At 32.8% G+C, this 23,776-nt stretch overlaps 3 protein-coding genes across 5 annotated transcripts; all 3 read right to left on the reverse strand.

Annotated features, from left to right (window-relative positions):
* Positions 1-7,816: 7,816 nt before the first annotated feature.
* Positions 7,817-9,289, reverse strand: LOC116124505 (protein ROOT INITIATION DEFECTIVE 3-like). The gene has a single exon (XM_031410245.1). It carries the CDS (start codon positions 9,154-9,156, stop codon positions 7,885-7,887), a length of 1,272 nt encoding a protein of 423 aa, XP_031266105.1. The 5' UTR covers positions 9,157-9,289; the 3' UTR covers positions 7,817-7,884.
* A 1,038-nt stretch (positions 9,290-10,327) lies between these two features.
* On the reverse strand, positions 10,328-14,809 carry LOC116124493 (protein VTE6, chloroplastic-like). Of its 2 annotated transcripts, none has more exons than XM_031410235.1 (6): positions 14,414-14,809; positions 13,556-13,809; positions 12,913-13,036; positions 12,247-12,351; positions 11,416-11,575; positions 10,328-10,516 (listed from the first exon to the last, which is right to left on the reverse strand). In XM_031410235.1, exons 1-5 carry the CDS (start codon positions 14,669-14,671, stop codon positions 11,480-11,482), a joined length of 837 nt encoding a protein of 278 aa, XP_031266095.1. In that variant the 5' UTR covers positions 14,672-14,809; the 3' UTR covers positions 10,328-10,516; positions 11,416-11,479. The 2 variants fall into 2 exon arrangements, with proteins under 2 accessions (XP_031266095.1, XP_031266094.1); XM_031410234.1 differs by having other exon boundaries at positions 10,328-10,520.
* A 3,038-nt stretch (positions 14,810-17,847) lies between these two features.
* On the reverse strand, positions 17,848-22,293 carry LOC116124492 (protein VTE6, chloroplastic-like). 2 transcript variants are annotated; one of them, XR_004127217.1, is made up of 6 exons: positions 21,835-22,291; positions 20,977-21,230; positions 20,344-20,467; positions 19,675-19,779; positions 18,844-19,003; positions 17,848-17,948 (listed from the first exon to the last, which is right to left on the reverse strand). XR_004127217.1 is itself a non-coding variant. In XM_031410232.1 (5 exons), the coding sequence occupies exons 1-5, from the start codon at positions 22,231-22,233 to the stop codon at positions 18,908-18,910; spliced, it is 978 nt and encodes a 325-aa protein (XP_031266092.1). In that variant the 5' UTR covers positions 22,234-22,293; the 3' UTR covers positions 18,271-18,907. The 2 variants fall into 2 exon arrangements, 1 of the variants encoding a protein (XP_031266092.1); XM_031410232.1 differs by lacking the exon at positions 17,848-17,948 and having other exon boundaries at positions 18,271-19,003; positions 21,835-22,293.
* Positions 22,294-23,776: the final 1,483 nt, after the last annotated feature.

Below are 23,776 nucleotides of genomic sequence, written 5' to 3' on the forward strand. Positions count from 1 at the left end.
AAAAACAAAACTTTAGAGTTGTAGTAAAATAATAGGACGAGAGAGAATGCGGGTGGTTTTTATAAGTAAAAGAACGTGTTTGGTTTCAGGAAAACGATAGAAAATGGTTATAGGTTGATTCGGTGGAGGACGCGTGGGTTAAGAGAGTGAATAAAGAAACGTATGTGTTTGAGGAAATTGGAGATACAGAGACTGTCAGAGAGATGAAAGAGAGACGAAGAGATAGGTGGAGGCGTGGAGCTGTGGAGGGAACACAGTTAATTTATTTATTGAAACAATTCCGTATATACAAAACTGTGTATTAATTTCATGTATTTATATCAAAATGATGGGTATAAAACTCTTATAGAGAAATAAATAAATAAAGATTGATTGACATACACTTCTCACAATTTTCTTTCATAAAAGCTGACATGTCAATTCGCATTTGATCAGATAGTCAGACAAACAAGATCCATTACGGACTGATCAATTACGACTTATGAGTTAACATGTCGTGTTTGCAAAAAAAAATTAATGAGAAAGGTTTATGATTTTAATATTATTATAAACATATTGTATATGTTTCATATATTTAAAATAAAAAACTTTGAATACATCAAAAATAATATTATATAAAAGAATATGTGTATTAAATTCTTTCACAAAAATAAATATATGATATGTCCCTCAAAAATTTTAAAATTAATTAAGAATATATTCTTTTATGAATTTATAGATTTATTTTCCTTTTTTTTTAAATATTAAAAATGATTGGAAAATAAAAAATAAAAATAGGTTTAACATGATAATATTTTACAAAAGGTGAAAATAAAAGCTAAAAACACAAAGAAACAAATGAAAAATTACAATATTTATCACCTTTACGAATAATAAAAACCTTGTTGTATTATCATTTATTTTATTTATTTTGAGGAATTTATCTCTAATATATAATTTTTTTACTTACGTAAGTTTTTTATAAAAGAAGTGAGAGAAAATAAAGAGAAATATTAATTTATTATTAGAATTATTTTCTCTTGTTATTCCAAAATTCGTGAAAATTAAAATAAAAAGTTTATTCATAAATATGATCTTATATTTCACGTAAAAAAAATAATAATAAATTCTAAAACAGGAGATAATATTTTTTTATTTAAGATGTGTTTGTTTTATTATTTTGATAGTATTTTTGAAAAAGTTAAACTGAATTATTATTATAAGTTAAGATTTGAATTTGAAAATATGTTTGATAAAATTACCTTTTAATTTCTTATATTTGTTAATTTAGTTAAACATTGTCTATAATAAAAGTTTTAAAATTAACAAAAACATTTCTATCTATCTATTAAATATCGATAATCGGTGGTTAACTATTTGAAATATCTGAGTGAATGAGAGTGTTTTTATTAATTTATTAATTTTTATTATTGGGAATATTTAATTAAATTAATAAATTTATAGAATTTAAATAGTTAAATAAAATAGAATTAAATTTTTAAAATAGAAAAGCAAATATATATTTTAGGTAAGATATGGATATGATATGGTTGAAATAATGCCTGGCACACCTTGAGCATTGGTAGTGCGGCTGAGTCATTTTATTACTGTAAAGTGAAAGTAAAAGGCTGTTGTCTACTAGGTTGAAACCTTGAGGACGACAAAATATTTTATTCCGAGGATAGCCCTTATCTATATTTGAATGACAGTAATGCCCTTCATTTTATTTATTAACTTCAACAAATAAGTCCAAATGTTTTAGTTAGATCTTGAAATATTTATATGCTAGATATGGAATTTGGTGGAGAGTGTTTAACATGTCTACCTAATTGTTATAGTGATTCATCATTATCATTATTATTATTATTATTTATAGTTTCTAAAGTGAATTAAAAACTAAAACTTTCTTATTATAGGGATTTTTCTATTTCATAATCTATAAGAATAGAAAAATAATAATGACATATATCTAAATTATAACAATTATTATTATTATTATTATTTTTTTCTTATCGTGGGTGTCAGGCCAGTTTACGTGCATCTCAAATATTCTTTTGAAACTATCGACCGGGTAAGAACCCCAGTAATTACCTTATATATCTAAATTAAATATACAAGATTTATATAAACTAATGTTAACATACTCTTTCAATTATCCAACAAAATGATGATATTCATATTTTATAAACTTTTAAGATTTAGTAGAATATATATAAAAAAATTGGATTATTACTTTTAAAAAGTTAGCTAAAAAAATATTTTAAAATTATAAAAGAATACCTTCTCTTTATCTATTTTTTATATATTAATATGTTATCTCGACCCACTTTGAGGCTTAATCAAATAACAAATTTTCCTTTGAGATTTTATAAATGATATAAGTCCCTATACCGTCAGTGTACAATTATGAATTTATTGATAAATATTGACTTAATTGCCTTTTTACTGTTTACTTTAATACTAAAAACTTTGTAATTGAGGAATATTTTTATAAACCCATGGAGATTTTCTATTTAATTATAGTTAAGGGAAATTATTGTTGTTAACCTTAATATTAATCTTTAGGTTGCTTAACTTAGAATTCAAATATAATTTCTTGTTTTTAAAAAAATGAAATACAATAAATCTATTAAAAAAAAAAAAAAAGAGCATCTATAATTACAGAATTTACTTGAAAATTTACCCGCAAACAAAAAAAAAAAAAAAACATAGCCTTTAATCTAAAGTTATTTTTAAGGCATTATATCAAATGTGTTTTCTAATTTTAAATAAAATAATTATAAGAATATTACGGACATTTATTTTCAATAAGGGCATTATAATAATTTCACATGTATGAAATAGCATGGGCATAGATGATAATTGAACAAATACGTGTCCCAATTGTTCTCTACAATATCCGTAGAAAAAACAGAAAACAAAAGAGTATTGTGCACACAAAAAACCTGCCGGTGACGCAACTGTTTTGGTGACAGCCCATGATTGGCTTGATCTCAATATCAAATCCGCAAGCGCATTACCGTAATCAAGGCGTGCATAGAGTCAAAATTGATCTCTACTTTCTTGGCGTGTCAACGTCCTAGCGGCTGTGAGGTTCCTACCACGGTGACCATAACGTCAACCTTATTTAACGAACGTTACGCCGCAAGGCGGGGCCGGGGACAAAAACCAGAAGGCGAGGACGACATAAAAACGACAGCGGATGGACCACAACCAGTCGTATAATGATTGAATTATTTGAATAAAGGCTTCCAGAAACGACGTGAGATTGGAGGAAAAGGAATGTCGTTTTGATCATTTATAGGAGGAAATTACTAGAAGAATCCTTAAATGGATTAATTGCAATAAATAGTTTTGTTTTAAAGTTTCTAATTAATTAATTATACATTCGTGAAGTTAAAGCAATTTAACTTTTGCGTTAAGTATAATTATGTTATGTTTGAGTACAAATACAATCTACTTAATTTTTTTTTTTTTAGTCAAATATCAATTCTAATTATGTACCAAGATTACAAGTATTTACACGTATGCATAAACTAAATTTTAGGGGTAATACTGTCCAGAGAAAAAATGGGTAATTGGTTAAAATCAAATTTGAATTCATTATAATTATATAAAACATCTAATAATATCTCTTAAATTTTGTTTTGTATTATTAGTGTTACTTTATTTATTTATTTTTTTAATCATTAGAGTTATTCTAGTCAACTTGTGCCTACTTTAATTAATCTTCTGAAACTGCTGACTTGGTAAGAACCTCAATGAATTATAATCTAATCTTCAATTATGTTTAATTTCTATTTTTTTACCTTTTTAGATAGTGGGATTAACCTTATATTCACAAGCTATAATCATTAATTACAAGTAATGAGGGATGAGGATACCCATTGAAAACAGCTTGTAATTATGAATAACAAAGTGGTAATTGACTGTGATAAGCATTAAGCCATTAAGCATAGATTAATTAAGTTGATTATTAGTAGGTGGCTCTTGTTATGCATTTAAGTGTATTAGTTGTGTTTATCTTCTTGAAGATTATGAGTGTGATGTGATATATACAAAATGGTCAAAAGTCTCAAGATAGTGGCTCTAGTACTCTTTTTTCCTACTAATTATGTACGGTGGAATTGAGAGGACAAAAAAGATAATTGAAGAAAGTCAGAGTATATCCGAGAGATATCTTTGAGAGGGTAAGAGGCAATTGAAGAGAGCCAAATTATGTCCGAAAGATATCTTTGAGATGACAAAAATTGTATTCAATCAAATCAAATTATTTGTATTAAGTTGTGAATTGCATGTGGATACACAATCTTTTTATACGAAAGTGTGGATAAAATATATTATAATAATAATAAAATATCTGTAATAAAGTAAATAGAATACTATCTAAAATACAATAAGAATGAGAATACCCATAATTAAGTCAATTCACAATTTTAATGTTATGTAAAATATGAATAATATCTTACTTCGTTATTATTAATTTTACTTGCAAAATTTAATAAATATATCCAACACTATGAACGAAGGTTTAACAAAGACTTAGGTTTAGAATTGAAGCTCACGGTCAGGGCACGTGCATCATCAAAAACCATTTTTTTATGTTTTTTTTAAGATAACATAGAGGGTGTTTGTCTGAGCTTATGAAAATTAGCTTATAAGCAACAGGTGCTTATAAGCTAATTTTAGCTCATAAACATTTGAAATTTTAAGCAATTACGTGTTTGGTTAAAGTACTTATAAGTGACTGATAAGTAATTGACGTGTTTGGTAAAATGTGGCTTATAAGTACATTTTATTATAAAATGACTAAAAAAGGTACTACATTAAATAAGGGTATACTATAGAATTTTAAAATTAAACAAGGATAATGTGGTAATATACTTGGTCAAACTAGCTTATAAGCAGAGTGCTTATAAGCAAAAAAAAAAAAGTACCTCCCTCCCAACTTATTTTTTTTGGCTTATAAACTCAACTTATAAGCTCAAAAAAGTTATAAACAAACAGGTCAGCTTAATTTTAGAGTTTATAAGCTAGTTTGACCAGCTTATAAGCTTAGACAAACACCTCCATAGTTTAGCAAGTTCTTTAATTTAGTACGAGATTCTAGAATATATATATATATATAAAATTTACTATGAAATTTGATTTAAAGTATGGAACTTTTTTCTTTCTTTTTACTGTAATTTATTCACGTTGTCCATGGAGAAGTCAAAAGCAGAATAAATAATAATTCTTTATTTGAAAAAGAATTGAGGGGCTCTAGGTTAAATGAACTCTCTGTGTGAACCTTTAAATTAACAATACAGATTAAACTGTGAGCTGTCATTTAGAGATTATAAGAGTTTGTGATCCTTAAATTAATTGTGATAAAAGCTTGACTATAACCCTTTAATTAAATATATTTAAATCCATTATTTTCTTCTTCTTCTTCTTATTATTATTATTTTTGTACAAGTTTCAAAAATGATTTTTTCATTTTTGTGAAAAAAAAATTATCACCACGTTTTCATTATTTTTGTTCATAAAATCATTTGATTTATAATGTGAATAATTAACCAATTTCTTGGTTACCATTTGGTACATAATATATATATATATACAGTTATACACACACACTTTCAAGGTTGAACCATACAAATTTTTTTTTTTTTTTTTTTAAATTTCCCAAACATTGAACCCAATTTATTTTTGGTAAAAACTTTATATGTAGAAGTTATATTTAAAAAAGTTTTATACCAAATAGCCATTTTAACCAATTTCTTTCTTTGGCATGTCGTCTTCAAGTTATATTTTTGCAAATACAAAATTTCTAAATTAAAGTTTTTTCAACCAAAAAATAATTAATGGTTTGGTTGTGAATGGACAAAAGTCAATGGCTAATACACATGATAAATGCCAATTTCTTTGTATTATTTGAATAACGTTTATCCCATTGCCAAAATCTCTCTACGAAATCAAAGAATTTGGCAAAGGCAACATGAATAATCCTTGGCCTTACAACTGGAAATGGAAATTTAAGGCGTGGATTTTCAACTTTGTAAGTATAACATTAATATAAACGTTATTTCTTACTTTTGAATTTATGTGAGTGATTAAGACGGGCAATTATCAAGAGAGGAAACTTAATATTAGTTCAACGCTAGAATCTTCTATACGACAGTGTTGATACGAAAATTCGTATCAACTTAAGTGATCCGATTGACTTTGATAGAATTGAAACTAATGTGTGCGTGATTTAAGATAAAACAACAATTGATTATTAAAGAGAAAAAATGAGCGATGACAAAAGACAATTTTTAAAATGGTTCGGTAAGTTTGAATCTTAAACCTACGTTCATTGTTTCTCTTATTGAATGAGAATTATAAATGATGAATCTTTTCCTAGAATAATTGTCCTGGCCCAAAAAACAAGTTCTGATGGGTTTATATAACACACATTTACATGATAAAGTTGAGGTAAAATCCAAATACATAGGATTAGGAAGTTACATGATCTTGACTATCTTAGTTATAATCTAAGTCAATCTGAATATCTTCCTTCTTAATTGAGTTAATCTAAATATCTTCTCTCCTAATAGGGAATTATTCTCTCCGGATTTTCCGCACAACAATAGCCCCATAGCTTTTGAAGTGCAAGTTCAGACTTAAAAAATTCATGTCTTTAATTTGAATTGTTGTCGCGTTATAGGCTGCAGTCTTGAACTAAAGAGCTCAAATTATGTTTGGCGTGATCGGGTTCTGAGAGCTAAAACTGCGATCTAAGAGCTAAGAGCGATCCGAAGCTGATCACATATGATAGCTGACATAAAATGTCTAGTAGATGAATTTTTAGAGGGAGCAGAGCGTTAGAAGCCCAAATGCATGGCTCAGAGGTCCTAAACAGACAAGCTAACTTAAAACAGCCATAACTTTTGATCCGGAAGGAGTTTCGGAGCTCATAAGATATATACGGAAAACTCGTTAACTCACTCGAGAGATCCGATTGACTTTGGTGGAATCGGATCTCTTATGTTGGTGCGAATTTTCGTATCAACAAATAGATTTAATATTACATTTGTGCCCTCAAGTATGCTCTTACATTTTTTTTTTTATATGTCAATGTCACTTATTATTTCAAATTTCCTCAAATCCCGTGATGATATTTGGTTTTGAAAGAGTGGAAACAACGATTATACATAATTTCAATTGAATTCTATATATTTTCTTATTGATTATTTTAGATTGATGTAATAGTTACAATTCCTTTTTTTTTTGTTTTGTTTTTTGGGTATCCAAGGGTGTCCGGGCTAGCTTGTGTGCACCTTGATTAGTCTCCCGGAGCTTTGAAGTTAACAACCAAATAAGCCTCCAGTAGCTACCCCTTATTAGTAGTCGTGGAGATTCGAACTCAAAATATCTTAAGTAATAAGTAATACACTCAAGAGTCCCAAATGAATCACCAAATTACCTAGAATAATTTCAATCAGATTCTCTTACGTTATTATTAATGTAGACAATTCTCACTAATCACTATAAAGCTGGACTGGGCCTTACATGTAGGCCCAATTAGTGTGTTTTGTCAGGCGAACCAGCCTCAAAATATTAAACCCATTGGCCCAAATAAAAAAACAGTAAGCCCATTTGACACCTCTATTTGAGAATGATAAGAAAGAAAAAGAATATTATTACATGTACAAACTTCTCATACAAAGTCGCTCATACAAACAATTGATGTGTTTTAATGTAACTGGGTAATTTTAAATTAGAAATAAATTTAACTCAAATTAGAGATAAACTTAACTCAAACCTCATGGTTGAAAATAATATCGATTTATTCAAATGAAGTAAACCCATCTGAGAAACATAGAAAAAATGATATATGAACTATCAATGGTTCATTTCATTCATTTTCTTTTAAGATGTTTAAATTTCATCTTTGTTTTTGAGATTAGTGATGGTGGAGCCTCTCATGGCTTCTTTGAGAATGAGTTCCAATAGCTTTTCATACATTGCAATTGCAGACTCAAGCATGTCAATGGCTTTGCTTCTGTTCTTAGCAGCCACCCTCAACACTTCTTCCAAATCCACACTTTCCTTCATTGATCTTCTCAACAACTCTTCACCATAAACCTCAAAAACCCCACCCCCTTTTTCATTATTTCTACCTTTCCCACCTTCAATTCCACACCCTTTACTCTCACCAATTCCAGAAGCCACCAACATCTCACTGATGCTCCCCATTTCATTTCCTAGCACAAATATGACTTCTCCTGACTCGACTTCCCATATATAAACACTTCCATCTTCCGAAGCTGATACCAGATTCTTTCCTTCGTTCACCATTGCGACTGATACCACCATCCCTTCGTGTTTTTGCACCAATGTCGCCAATTCATTGTCCTGGATTATATGTTTTTTGCTTTCGAACTTGAGCGATCCTCTGTAAATCAAACCATCAGATCCCGCGGCGTAGAATTCTGTCTCTGTTGGATCTAGTGTCACCCCCATGATTGCACAAGGAAACGTCAAATTGTGCAAATGGGTTCCATCCAGTCTCCATAGCTTGCATGTGCAGTCTGTTGAAGATGAAACCATCAGAGATTTGAATGATCCCATACAAGAAACAATGGCTGTGACTGAACCATTATGCGCTATAAATTTCTGCAACATCAAGTCATTTGGATTGTTATCACCTGAGGTGTGGTGATCGACAAGTTGGAAGATTGGTACTGTGATGATTCTTCCGTCGTCGCCACCAGAGATCAAAAGGGATCCATCGATGCTGCTTTCCAGGCAAGTTACAGGTTTCTTATGGGCAGAAAATGATCTAAGAATGTCTCCTGAAGGGAGAGAAATGACATAGATGGAGCCTGAAACGCCACCGGTGAACAAGTACAAGCCATCAGGAGTGGATATTACAGGAGCAACAGGTTCAGGAAGAGGGAGATTATGCAAGGGAGTTGAAGACCACCAATTGTATAAGTGAATTGATCCTGAAGCCGTTGTTGGGGAGATATGAGAGGCAACAATGAAGGTCTTTCCGGCGAAGGCAAGGCCTTGCCGGGGGGACCGGCTGCCGGAAAAATGAGCAAGAGTGGCACCTGAGGAGGGGTTATAGGCTGAGATAGGGCCTTCTGGCGAGCTGGTGAGAATGATTTCATGTAAAGAAGAGGAAGAAGAAGATGACGAAGACATGTTTTCAGGTGAAGCAAAGGAGAAGAAACAGGAGAAGATGGTTAAAGTCTGGAGTGATTGTTATAAAGGCGGGAATTCTGGGTCCTGGGCGTTGAAAACAAGGTGCATACACAATCATCTAAATTGGCTGCTTCTGTTTTACTTTGGAAGATAGTAAATAATCGTTAGATTAATCTCCTGTATTTAGAGGCTCAAATGCAGCTTTTACGGGTAAGTTTTAAATGTAAACAATCAATGAGCTATTAATTTCACTTAAAAGCTTCTCAATTTTACTTGAAATAACACAAGATTACTGCATTTATAACATCAACTAAAGCAAAATAGCAATTTAATAATCAAAGAGTTCCAATTGTTCACAAAAATCTTGAGGAAGTTCCAAATTGCTGACATAGATCTTTCAAGAAACTAGCAACATAGAGGGAAACTTGCAACTGATAATCAAAGCTCTTATATTCCTATTAAAGCTACAATGGGTGGTGAAGCTTAGTGCAATTGAAACGCTTACAGATTAATTTTCGTGGTAAATAATAAGTAAACTGTTATACATCCATCTAAATGACAATCCTAAATTAGTCTAATCAGTAAGTTTCAAACAAAGATCTTTGAGTAAAACTAGCAACACTAAGCGAAGCTCATCACACATGCCGTGCAAGCAGAATCATGCCCAAATACAGTGAGCGAAGTTCAATGCCTACTGTGCACATGCGATAATACGCTAATTTCATACCCTCACAGATTAGTTATAGTAATTGTAAATAATCAGTGAGCTCTTACATAATTCTCTAAATGAACAATCCTAAATTAGTCATCAATGAGTTCCAAGCCAACTTAGGAAGTTAGTGACATTCAAGCAAGAAAAATCAGACTTGAATGGAACTCTCGCAGACAAGTTCGAGATGTAAACAATAAATGTGCTCTTATGTTCCAATTAAAGTTATGGTAAGTGAAGCTCACTGCTCACATTGTGTGCGCTGTGTCATGCTAAATTGAAAACAAGTTTTAATGGTAAATTATCAATGAGCTCTTATATACTCAATACAAACGAAAATCCTAAATTAGTAATCAATCAATTTCAAACCAAAATCTTGAGGGAAACTAGCAAAATTAAGTGAAGCTCACCTCCTACATTGCGTTTGCAAATTCACAATAAAATAGAACTCTTACAAATAGGTTTTAGATGTAAATAATCAATGAGGTATCTGCTCATATTTCCAAACTAAAGCTTCCCATTCATTTACCAATAATACAATGCTATACCATGGAAAATATTACACTTAATTTCAATCCGAAATCAAGAACCAATAACTTCAAATTGCTCATCAAGATCTCCAGAGAAGCTAGCATTGGTGAGTGAAGCTTTCTGCCTAGACAGACATGCAGAATCACGCTTAAAATGAAATTCTTGCAAATGAGTTTTAAATGTAAATAATCAGTAAGTTTTTACATACATATTGAAGCTTCTCTCTCTCTCTCTCTCTCTCTCTCTCTCTCTCTCTCTTTGATGATTAAAATTAAATCCAAAATATAACAAAGACATCTTAAAAAATAACATGCTATAAATTAAATCCTGACAATTAAAAATATTTTTAATTTTAATAATCTAAAAATAATATAACACTTTTTGTAAGAATATGCTGCCATGAGCCCTAGCCATATGTATATTAATATCATTGAATAGATTATTATGTATAGATTTGCTCTAATTATATATATAATCGTTGACTTTTTAAATTTAATCTATTTTTGAATATAAAAAAAGATATAGAAATGGAAAAATAGGGCGGCAAGAAGAAACCATTGCTTAGAGTGGATACTCCATCCTGCCCCTATGAAATTATCCCAATTTATTTATATAGAATAACCAAAGCATTCTCAGTTACTAAGTTTCAGTCAAGAGTAAAAATGACATTTAATCACCAAATCTACCAAGGAAATACATAAAGTAATGGATCTTACAAACTATACAAGGGATGAATCGATGATATCATCCCAATATTAATTTAAAAATGTCAAAATATATTCCCTTGGTTGTTGATAAGTTAAAAGAACAAAAAAATCACAATTTACATCTACAAAACAATTATGTCTCCAACCTGTTTCAAATCCCTTGTTGTTTGCTAAACTTGTGGGGATCTTTGTTTGAATGTAACAGAAAAATTCTTATGTTTTCTTTGTTATAGAAAAATATGTAAGAAAGCCACATCAGAAAGTAGCAGTAAGTGTTCAGGTATATTTCATTTGTATGAGTATGAATATGACCTTTTCAATTTTAGCATTGAAGGGCACAGTGGTGTGACACATGCTTCCCAGTGACTGCATGAAATCATGTACGCCAGTTTTGGAGAACAAATTGCTGAATCAGTACCGCTAAAATGCTGCCCATTGATATGTTGATGACATTCACAGCATCATTATTGAGCTGCAGAAAACAGAGGATGTATCAAGTAAGAAACAGAGCTCGTGAATATGAAACACCAACCAGACAAGCTAATGAAACAGCTAGTGATCCCAAGTTCCAACCTTCAATAAAAAGATCAGTCCATAGAAAGGCATGCACACAAACACACACACAGAGGGAGAAGAGAATGTAAACTATAACTGAAAAAAAAAGGTATCTTGCCATCGAATATATAACTCCATTAAGTTTTGCCTATGGTTGAATAATAAAATTTTCAGATTCTTTTCTTCACATATTGATTCTGACTCAGCATGTCTCAAAGTTATTGGTTCTACAAAGCCAGCATATCATTATCATACTTTTCCACAGCCAGGCTACCAAAAATCTGTAGCACAAGTATTGTATGGTTTGAAAGGCATAAAACATTCTTTAGACAATCAATGGTCTGGAACCTAACCAGAAAACACCTGCAAAAGTTTAACACACAAACCCCACAGAACGCCAAAGTAATCTAAGGTTCAGACAGGTCAATGGCATTATTGATATCAAATGGTCAATCCAACATAAATAGTCCAACCAAACAGGAGAGACTCATGAGATGTAGTTGAGCTCAACATAAGGGCGACAGATGGGAAACATGACATTATAACTGGGATGCAAAATATAAGAGAAGTTATTAAACGGGTGCTTACCCAACGAAATCCTTCTTTTTCTTGAAATGCAGCACCTATTATGCTCTCACCAAGATTAGCAATCTGGGAAGCTATTACACATACAACTGCCTCAGGTGCATTTATCTGTTTTAATCAGGGAATAAAGGAGAGAAGATGATAAAGCAGTGGGCAAATATACCTTAACTATAAATAAAACAACACAATGTTCTTCAAATCAGAATTCACATACACACTAGACCTAGGCATTTATATAAACTTTATTTACTAATCCTACTAGAAGACTCCTGATCAAAATAATAGGAAACACTAGAAATGAAACTTAACCAAAATTGACAAAACCAAACAAAGACCAGAAAACCAAACTTAGACCTAATCATCAAAATACATTTAATGAGAAAAGCTTAAAATTAACAAACCGATTCCCTTTTCATGGCTACATCAACTAGCCTCCAGGTTTATTCATTTTATATATATTTGGTGGTCCACTGATTTATTTTAAATATATATGTATATATATACACACAATCAGGGGTAAAGGAAATAGCTCGAAGAGCTACACTAAATAAGTTCATAAAGGAGATAAGTCAACCCAAACAAGAAAGAGGAAAAAGCCACTGTAAAAGAGAAGAGTAAACCGACTTTAGTATCAAATTATACATGAAGCGATGAGATAAGCAGCATCACCTGTCCCATGTAACAGCCAACAGAGGCAAGAATAATTGATGCTAAAAGTCCAGCAACTGTTCCCTCAACACTAACAGCCCCTTCTGTTCCCCGAGGAACTACTTTGAATGTTGTAACTAGATACCTGTTCATGAGGCACCAATTTGGTCTATTAAAATTTCATGTTGGGACATTGTGAAAGCATTATGCTCAAACGAAATCTTGTTTTTGCAGCATGCATGTCAAGTGCATCATAATTTAATTATAAGTCTTATGCTTTTAAGTCATGGGTTCAGCAACAGCTTAAAAAGTTGATCCTCTTGGGAATATCTGGATCTAAGCTTATTTTCAACTCACTGATCACAATTTTTAAGTTAAAACAACATGACCCATATATCGGTGTGTACCTATTTATGTATGCTTGTAGTTCTGTATGTATATATAACTAAAACGAAATTCTGGTGCTACCTAGTAACTTATTCATCATATTTTTGGTAACTGATACGGATTTAGCTGTAGTTTCCTCGGCACATCCAATACTGTTAACACCTATTCAATTAACCTTGTCAGTTTCAATCCCCTCGCCTGTCATTTATTTCCAAAACACTTTTTCATCAAGTGAACTAAAGAGAGTGTTATTCAAACCAAGCAGCATTATACTTACGTTGTTTTGCCATATGCCTTCCCTATCTCACTTGAGACAGTATCACTCAACTTAGTACAAAAACTGGAAACAAATCCGAGCTGCCAAAGCCGATAAAATGCCTTTCCCCCTACTCCATATATTGAGAGAAAAGCACAGACACAACCAGCAGCACTGGAACCAATCACACTGCCTGGTCCTCTTCTTCCTTTCCTCTTTTCAGCGACCCCTTGAGCTTCCTTTTGGGCCATTTTTACTTTTGTTGCTGCTGTACCCTGAGAGACATCAAATGGCCACTCAGCCCATTACAAAGAAGGCATGAAAACGCTCAGAAACATGGGGATCCCTAACAATCAAACCTATAATCAGAAGAAAATACAAAATAGATGCATTTTACTAAATTCAAATAAATTACCATCAAAATTTCTAGATATTTAAACATTCAACTAGTGTTCTAAATTTTAAAATTTCCATTTTCAAGTTTCGGAAAGCCATTTACTCCCAACACAACACTATGTTATCACAACATATGTAAACAACCGTAGATATTACTACCGCGTGTTTGACCACACATCATTCCACAACAAACCATCTTAGAGAACTAGTACCGACATTGTTTCAAAGTATATCAGCAGTGAAGGGCTAATACCAATACATGTATAAAGTTACAAACAATGGCATAGTACAACTATTCTAATTTTTATAACACTAGGATTTTTTTTTTTTTTTAATATATAAATTACTCATGAATCAATTTCAAATCGAAGAGATATAAAGCATACTAATAAAAGCTATTAAATAATATATCAGAAAATTCTAACTTCACACAATACTAAAAAACAGTAGAACATATAAGTGTATAAGTAGGTTTAAACTTACGATAACGAAGTATGTAGCTACAAGAAGGAACCCGGAGGGCCCAAAAGCGCGCCACGTAAGAGTGCCGAGCAAGAACGCGGCAGCAATTCCGGAGAGAGACAAACCAGAAAGCAGAATCGGAGAGCCCAAGACGAAGATCACGATGTTACTGAGCAAAGCAGACTGCCACGTGGGAGGCGCTGATTGCATCAGGTTCATGGCACCCGATACCGCTCCCTGTACCGAAGGAACCGCATTGGCTCTCTGAATTGACAACATTTTAGTGTGATTTAAGTTGTAATTATAGTTAGGGTTTTTGCAATTGAAAAGGCTGAATTTGGGGATATTGTGGAGTGAATTTGAGTGCGGGAACCGTACAGAAGGAACCGGCGGAAATTTGACGAAGAGTAGCGTTGACATTTTTGTTGGATTAAAGAAGTAGTGAGAGTCAAGCGTGAAGAGAAATGAGACTGGTTCAGATTCTTGGGTTCGGAGGTCCGAGTTCGTCTCGGGTTGGTTTAAAGATACCCGGTTTTATTTCTTTTAGCTCCCTTGAAGTTTGGTTTAGTTTATTTGAACCCTGGAAAATCATTTTAATTAACCATTTTTTTTTTAAGTGTGAATTGAAAAATAACCTATTTATAAAAGTCTCTAAAATAACCAAACATATTCTAAAATTTCAGCACCCGTTAGACTGAATTTCCCTTTTTTTAACTAAAATCTCGAACTTAATGATCAATCAATTAGCTATTGGTCGTTTTTTATTGGGCAAAATTAGGGTAATCAGGGATAAATATTTATAGGTTAGTTATCGATCATTTAAAATTAAAAAATGGTAATTTGGTATAACAAGTACTAAAATTTTGGAACTCAACATTTTAACATGTTATTTAGGGATGGGCGCGGGCTGGGGACCCCATTCCCTATCCCTGTTACCCACTCCCATGACCGTCCCCGGCCCATCCCCGTGGGCGGGGATTTTTCTCATGACCATCCCCGTCTCGACCCGGCCTGATGAATAGGGCTTTGCAGGGAATTCCCCCCGCGGGGATTTATCCCCTGAACGGATAAGTTAAAATGTTAGATTGCTAGAGTACTCGACAACTCCAACAAGAATTAATACGGTAATTATATTCAATCTTAACATAATTTATTAGGTAAATTACTTAATTATTCAATTGTATAGAGGCTTATGTTTAGTTAGCCATGTTAATTAATTAATTTTTCATAAAATTAATATAACTAAATTCAATCTTAACATAATTTACTGGGTAAATTGATGAATTAATTCATAAAACACTATCTCCACTACAACTAATAAAATTAGTCTATTTGTGAAAGGGACAAATCCCATAACATCATATTTAATTGGTCAATTAATTAATTACAAGGATAATTGAATTTATGTAATTTGTAAGTCGTTAAGCAATTGTATATATTCTTATATTGGGTTGTAAATTGTAATAATTTAATCAAATTTATTTTTGGGCCATGTATTATTATTTTATGAAATTTACGAAGTAATAATACATATATTTAATTATTAGACTCCCTCGTTTAAATTATTTTTCTATAAATTTAATACAAACATTAAAAAGTATTATAAAAGCAAATATCATATATTTAGATACATTACTTAAAACCATGATTTAAACTCTAACGGGATTGTACTATGTCCTCCCTCGACCTGTCCCCTGATGCGAGATTTTTTCTAAGGACCATCCCTGGCCCTATCCCTGATTTTTTCGGGGATTCCCTGCCCCATTCGGGCTGCGTTGGGGCAAATCCCTACGGGGCTGAGGCAAACGCCCATCTCTAGTGTTATTTTTAATTGAGACCAATATTGAGCTATCCAATATGAATAATGAAACTTATCGTTGAAACTAAGAACTCTATTGATTATGTATCAGATAACACATTTGTCACCACCCTCCACAAACCCAGATGCAAACTCACCAACAAAACGAAACCGCAAACATGAAAGAAAATCAGAGATGCTAAGGTTTTGATTTTCAAAAAATTGAAAGAAAATTTGAGAAGGTGGATAGGGTTTTCAAGATTGAAAGAAAATTTGAGGGAAATTAAAATTGATTTAGGGTTCTCATTCAGGAAAAATTGTATTCCAATTTTTTGGCAAGTAATTTTTTTTTTTTAATTTTAGGGTTCATGGCATGACAATTCGTTGATGTAACAAATGAGATGGCACCGATCTCACCGCTACATCAATCGCCACGTCATGATGGAAGTGAACACCTGTCCCATGTACAGCAACAGAGGCAAGAATAATTGATGCTAAAGTCCAGCAACTGTTCCCTCAACACTAACAGCCCCTTCTGTTCCCGCGGAACTACTTTGAATGTTGTAACTAGATACCTGTTCATGAGGCACCAATTTGGTCTATTAAATTTCATGCTGGGACATTGTGAAAGCATTATGCTCAAATGAAATCTTGTTTTTGCAGCATGCATGTCAAGTGCATCATAATTTAATTATAAGTCTTATGCTTTTAAGTCATGGGTTCAGCAACAGCTTAAAAGTTGATCCTCTTGGGATATCTGGATCTAAGCTTATTTTCAACTCACTGATCACAATTTTTAGTTAAAACAACATGACCATATATCGGTGTGTACCTATTTATGTATGCTTGTAGTTCTGTATGTATATATACTAAAACGAAATTCTGGTGCTACCTAGTAACTTATTCATCATATTTTTGGTAACTGATACGGATTTAGCTGTAGTTTCCTCGGCAAATCCAATACTGTTAACCACTATTCATAACCTTGTCAGTTCGCCTGTCATTTATTTCCAAAACACTTTTTCATCAAGTGAACTAAAGAGAGTGTTATTCAAACCAGCAGCATTATACTTACGTTGTTTTCCATATGCCTTCCCTATCTCACTTGAGACAGTATCACTCAACTTAGTACAAAAACTGGAAACAAATCAGCTGCCAAAGCCGATAAAATGCCTTTCCCCCTACTCATATATTGAGAGAAAAGCACAGACACAACCAGCAGCACTGGAACCAATCACACTGCCTGGTCCTCTTCTTCCTTTCCTCTTTTCACGACCCCTTGAGCTTCTTTTGAGCCATTTTTACTTTAGTTGCTGCTGTACCCTGAGAGACATCAAATGGCCACTCAGCCCATTACAAGAAGGCATGAAAACGCTCAGAAACACGGGGATCCCTAACAATCAAACCTATAATCAGAGAAAATACAAAATAGATGCATTTTACTTAATTCAATAAATTACCATCAAAATTTCTAGATATTTAACATTCAACTAGTGTTCTAAATTTTAAAATTTCCATTTTCAAGTTTCGGAAAGCCATTTACTCCCAACACAACACTATGTTATCACAACATATGTTAACAACCGTAGGTATTACTACCGCGTGTTTGACCACACATCATTCCACAACAAACCATCTTAGAGAACTAGTACATGGAAAATATTACACTTAATTTCAATCCGAAATCAAGAACCAATAACTTCAAATTGCTCATCAAGATCTCCAGAGAAGCTAGCATTGGTGAGTGAAGCTTTCTGCCTAGACAGACATGCAGAATCACGCTTAAAATGAAATTCTTGCAAATGAGTTTTAAATGTAAATAATCAGTAAGTTTTTACATACATATTGAAGCTTCTCTCTCTCTCTCTCTCTCTCTCTCTCTCTCTCTCTCTTTGATGATTAAAATTAAATCCAAAATATAACAAAGACATCTTAAAAAATAACATGCTATAAATTAAATCCTGACAATTAAAAATATTTTTAATTTTAATAATCTAAAAATAATATAACACTTTTTGTAAGAATATGCTGCCATGAGCCCTAGCCATATGTATATTAATATCATTGAATAGATTATTATGTATAGATTTGCTCTAATTATATATATAATCGTTGACTTTTTAAATTTAATCTATTTTTGAATATAAAAAAAGATATAGAAATGGAAAAATAGGGCGGCAAGAAGAAACCATTGCTTAGAGTGGATACTCCATCCTGCCCCTATGAAATTATCCCAATTTATTTATATAGAATAACCAAAGCATTCTCAGTTACTAAGTTTCAGTCAAGAGTAAAAATGACATTTAATCACCAAATCTACCAAGGAAATACATAAAGTAATGGATCTTACAAACTATACAAGGGATGAATCGATGATATCATCCCAATATTAATTTAAAAATGTCAAAATATATTCCCTTGGTTGTTGATAAGTTAAAAGAACAAAAAAATCACAATTTACATCTACAAAACAATTATGTCTCCAACCTGTTTCAAATCCCTTGTTGTTTGCTAAACTTGTGGGGATCTTTGTTTGAATGTAACAGAAAAATTCTTATGTTTTCTTTGTTATAGAAAAATATGTAAGAAAGCCACATCAGAAAGTAGCAGTAAGTGTTCAGGTATATTTCATTTGTATGAGAATGAATATGACCTTTTCAATTTTAGCATTGAAGGGCACAGTGGTGTGACACATGCTTCCCAGTGACTGCATGAAATCATGTACGCCAGTTTTGGAGAACAAATTGCTGAATCAGTACCGCTAAAATGCTGCCCATTGATATGTTGATGACATTCACAGCATCATTATTGAGCTGCAGAAAACAGAGGGTGTATCAAGTAAGAAACAGAGCTCGTGAATATGAAACACCAACCAGACAAGCTAATGAAACAGCTAGTGATCCCAAGTTCCAACCTTCAATAAAAAGATCAGTCCATAGAAAGGCATGCACACAAACACACACACAGAGGGAGACGAGAATGTAAACTATAACTGAAAAAAAAAAGGTATCTTGCCATCGAATATATAACTCCATTAAGTTTTGCCTATGGTTGAATAGTAAAATTTTCAGATTCTTTTCTTCACATATTGATTCTGACTCAGCATGTCTCAAAGTTATTGGTTCTATAAAGCCAGCATATCATTATCATACTTTTCCACCGCCAGGCTACCAAAAATCTGTAGCACAAGTCTTGTCTGGTTTGAAAGGCATAAAACATTCTTTAGACAATCAATGGTCTGGAACCTAACCAGAAAACACCTGCAAAAGTTTAACACACAAACCCACAGAACACCAAAGTAATCTAAGGTTCAGACAGGTCAATGGCATTATTGATATCAAATGGTCAATCCAACATAAATCGTCCAACCAAACAGGAGAGACTCATGAGATGTAGTTGATCTCAACATAAGGGCGACAGATGGGAAACATGACATTATAACTGGGATGCAAAATATAAGATAAGTTATTAAACGGGTGCTTACCCAACGAAATCCTTCTTTTTCTTGAAATGCAGCACCTATTATGCTCTCACCAAGATTAGCAATCTGGGAAGCTATTACGCATACAACTGCCTCAGGTGCATTTATCTGTTTTAATCAGGGAATAAAGCAGAGAAGATGATAAAGCAGTGGGCAAATATACCTTAACTATAAATAAAACAACACAATGTTCTTCAAATCAGAATTCAAATACACACTAGACCTAGGCATTTATATAAACTTTATTTACTAATCCTAGTAGAAGACTCCTGATCAAAATAATAGGAAACACTAGAAATGAAACTTAACCAAAATTGACAAAACCAAACAAAGACCAGAAAACCAAACTTAGATCTAATCATCAAAATACATTTAATGAGAAAAGCTTAAAATTAACAAACCGATTCCCTTTTTATGGCTACATCAACTAGCCTCCAGGTTTATTCATTTTATATATATTTGGTGGTCCACTGATTTATTTTAAATATATATGTATATATATACACACACAATCAGGGGTAAAGGAAATAGCTCGAAGAGCTACACTAAATAAGTTCATAAAGGAGATAAGTCAACCCAAACAAGAAAGAGGAAAAAGTCACAGTAAAAGAGAAGAGTAAACAGACTTTAGTATCAAATTATACATGAAGGCGATGAGATAAGCAGCATCACCTGTCCCATGTAACAGCCAACAGAGGCAAGAATAATTGATGCTAAAAGTCCAGCAACTGTTCCCTCAACACTAACAGCCCCTTCTGTTCCCCGCGGAACTACTTTGAATGTTGTAACTAGATACCTGTTCATGAGGCACCAATTTGGTCTATTAAAATTTCATGCTGGGACATTGTGAAAGCATTATGCTCAAATGAAATCTTGTTTTTGCAGCATGCATGTCAAGTGCATCATAATTTAATTATAAGTCTTATGCTTTTAAGTCATGGGTTCAGCAACAGCTTAAAAAGTTGATCCTCTTGGGAATATCTGGATCTAAGCTTATTTTCAACTCACTGATCACAATTTTTAAGTTAAAACAACATGACCCATATATCGGTGTGTACCTATTTATGTATGCTTGTAGTTCTGTATGTATATATAACTAAAACGAAATTCTGGTGCTACCTAGTAACTTATTCATCATATTTTTGGTAACTGATACGGATTTAGCTGTAGTTTCCTCGGCAAATCCAATACTGTTAACACCTATTCAATTAACCTTGTCAGTTCGCCTGTCATTTATTTCCAAAACACTTTTTCATCAAGTGAACTAAAGAGAGTGTTATTCAAACCAAGCAGCATTATACTTACGTTGTTTTACCATATGCCTTCCCTATCTCACTTGAGACAGTATCACTCAACTTAGTACAAAAACTGGAAACAAATCCAACCTGCCAAAGCCGATAAAATGCCTTTCCCCCTACTCCATATATTGAGAGAAAAGCACAGACACAACCAGCAGCACTGGAACCAATCACACTGCCTGGTCCTCTTCTTCCTTTCCTCTTTTCAGCGACCCCTTGAGCTTCCTTTTGGGCCATTTTTACTTTAGTTGCTGCTGTACCCTGAGAGACATCAAATGGCCACTCAGCCCATTACAAAGAAGGCATGAAAACGCTCAGAAACATGGGGATCCCTAACAATCAAACCTATAATCAGAAGAAAATACAAAATAGATGCATTTTACTAAATTCAAATAAATTACCATCAAAATTTCTAGATATTTAAACATTCAACTAGTGTTCTAAATTTTAAAATTTCCATTTTCAAGTTTCGGAAAGCCATTTACTCCCAACACAACACTATGTTATCACAACATATGTAAACAACCGTAGATATTACTACCGCGTGTTTGACCACACATCATTCCACAACAAACCATCTTAGAGAACTAGTACCGACATTGTTTCAAAGTATATCAGCAGTGAAGGGCTAATACCAATACATGTATAAAGTTACAAACAATGGCATAGTACAACTATTCTAATTTTTATAACACTAGGATTTTTTTTTTTTTTTAATATATAAATTACTCATGAATCAATTTCAAATCGAAGAGATATAAAGCATACTAATAAAAGCTATTAAATAATATATCAGAAAATTCTAACTTCACACAATACTAAAAAACAGTAGAACATATAAGTGTATAAGTAGGTTTAAACTTACGATAACGAAGTATGTGGCTACAAGAAGGAACCCGGAGGGCCCAAAAGCGCGCCACGTAAGAGTGCCGAGCAAGAACGCGGCAGCAATTCCGGAGAGAGACAAACCAGAAAGCAGAATTGGAGAGCCCAAGACGAAGATCACGATGTTACTGAGCAAAGCAGACTGCCACGTGGGAGGCGCTGATTGCATCAGGTTCATGGCACCCGATACCGCTCCCTGTACCGAAGGAACCGCATTGGCTCTCTGAATTGACAACATTTTAGTGTGATTTAAGTTGTAATTATAGTGAGGGTTTTTGCAATTGAAAAGGCTGAATTTGGGGATATTGTGGAGTGAATTTGAGTGCGGGAACCGTACAGAAGGAACCGGCGGAAATTTGACGAAGAGTAGCGTTGACATTTTGTTGGATTAAAGAAGTAGTGAGAGTCAAGCGTGAAGAGAAATGAGACTGGTTCAGATTCTTGGGTTCGGAGGTCCGAGTTCGTCTCGGGTTGGATTCAAGATACCCGGTTTTATTTCTTTTAGCTCCCTTAAAGTTTGGTTTAGTTTATATGAACCCTGGAAAATTATTTTAATTAACCATTTTTTTTAAGTGTGAATTGAAAAATAACCTATTTATAAAAGTCTCTAAAATAACCAAACATATTCTAAAATTTCAGCACCCGTTAGACTGAATTTCCCTTTTTTTAACTAAAATCTTGAACTTAATAATCGATCAATTAGCTATTGGTCGTTTTTTATTGGGCAAAATTAGGGTAATCAGGGATAAATATTTATAGGTTAGTTATCGATCATTTAAAATTAAAAAATGGTAATTTGGTATAACAAGTACTGAAATTTTGGAACTCAACATTTTAACGTGTTATTTAGGGATGGGCATAGGCCAGGGACCCCATTCCCTGTCCCTATTACCCACTCCCATGACTGTCCCCGACCCATCCCCGTGGGCGGGGATTTTTCTCATGACCATCCCCGCCCATTGGGGATGGAATCACTCCCATCCCCGTCCCAACCCGACTTGATGAACGGAGCTTTGTTGGGATTTATCCCTCGAACGGATAAGTTGAAATGTTGGATTGCTGGAGTACTCGACAACGCTAACAAGAATTAATACCGTAATTATATTCAATCTTAACATAATTTATTACATAAATTGCTGAATTATTCAATTGTATGGAGGCTTATGTTTAATTAGCCATGTTAATTAATTAATTTTTCATAAAATTAATATAACTAAATTCAATCTTAACATAATTTACTAGATAAATTGATGAATTAATTCATAAAACACTATCTCCACTACAACTAATAAAATTAGTCCATTTGTGAAAGGGACAAATCTCATTATTTGATTAAGTTTAACATCATATTTAATTCATCAATTAATTAATTACAAGGATAATTGAATTTGTGTAATTTGTAAGTCGTTAAGCAATTGTATATATTCTTATATTGGTTTATAAATTGTAATAATCTAATCAAATTTATTTTTGGGCCATGTATTATTATTTTGTGAAATTCACGAAGTAATAATACATATATTTAATTATTAGACTCCTTCGTTTAAATTATTTTTCTATAAATTTAATACAAACATTAGAAAGTATTATAACAGTAAATATTATAAATTTAAATACATTACTTAAAACTATGATTTAAACTCTAATTTCATATACAATCTCATAAAGGGAACAAAAAAAAAAAAAAAAGAAACATAAAATTCTCAAAAAGCGGGGCGAGGCGGGCCAGGTGGGGATTGTATTATGCCCTCCCTCGACCCGTCCCCGGATATGAGGATTTTTCTAAGGACCATCCCTGGCCCTATCCCCAATTTTTTCGGGGATTTCCTGCCCCAATCGGGCTGGGTCGAGACGGATCCCCACGGGGCCGGGCCCGGGATAAACACCCATCTCTAGTGTTATTTTTAACTAAGACCAATATT

This window comes from Pistacia vera, unplaced genomic scaffold (genome assembly GCF_008641045.1).
Source record: "Pistacia vera cultivar Batoury unplaced genomic scaffold, PisVer_v2 Contig152, whole genome shotgun sequence".
In the NCBI taxonomy this organism is placed as follows: Eukaryota; Viridiplantae; Streptophyta; class Magnoliopsida; order Sapindales; family Anacardiaceae; genus Pistacia; species Pistacia vera.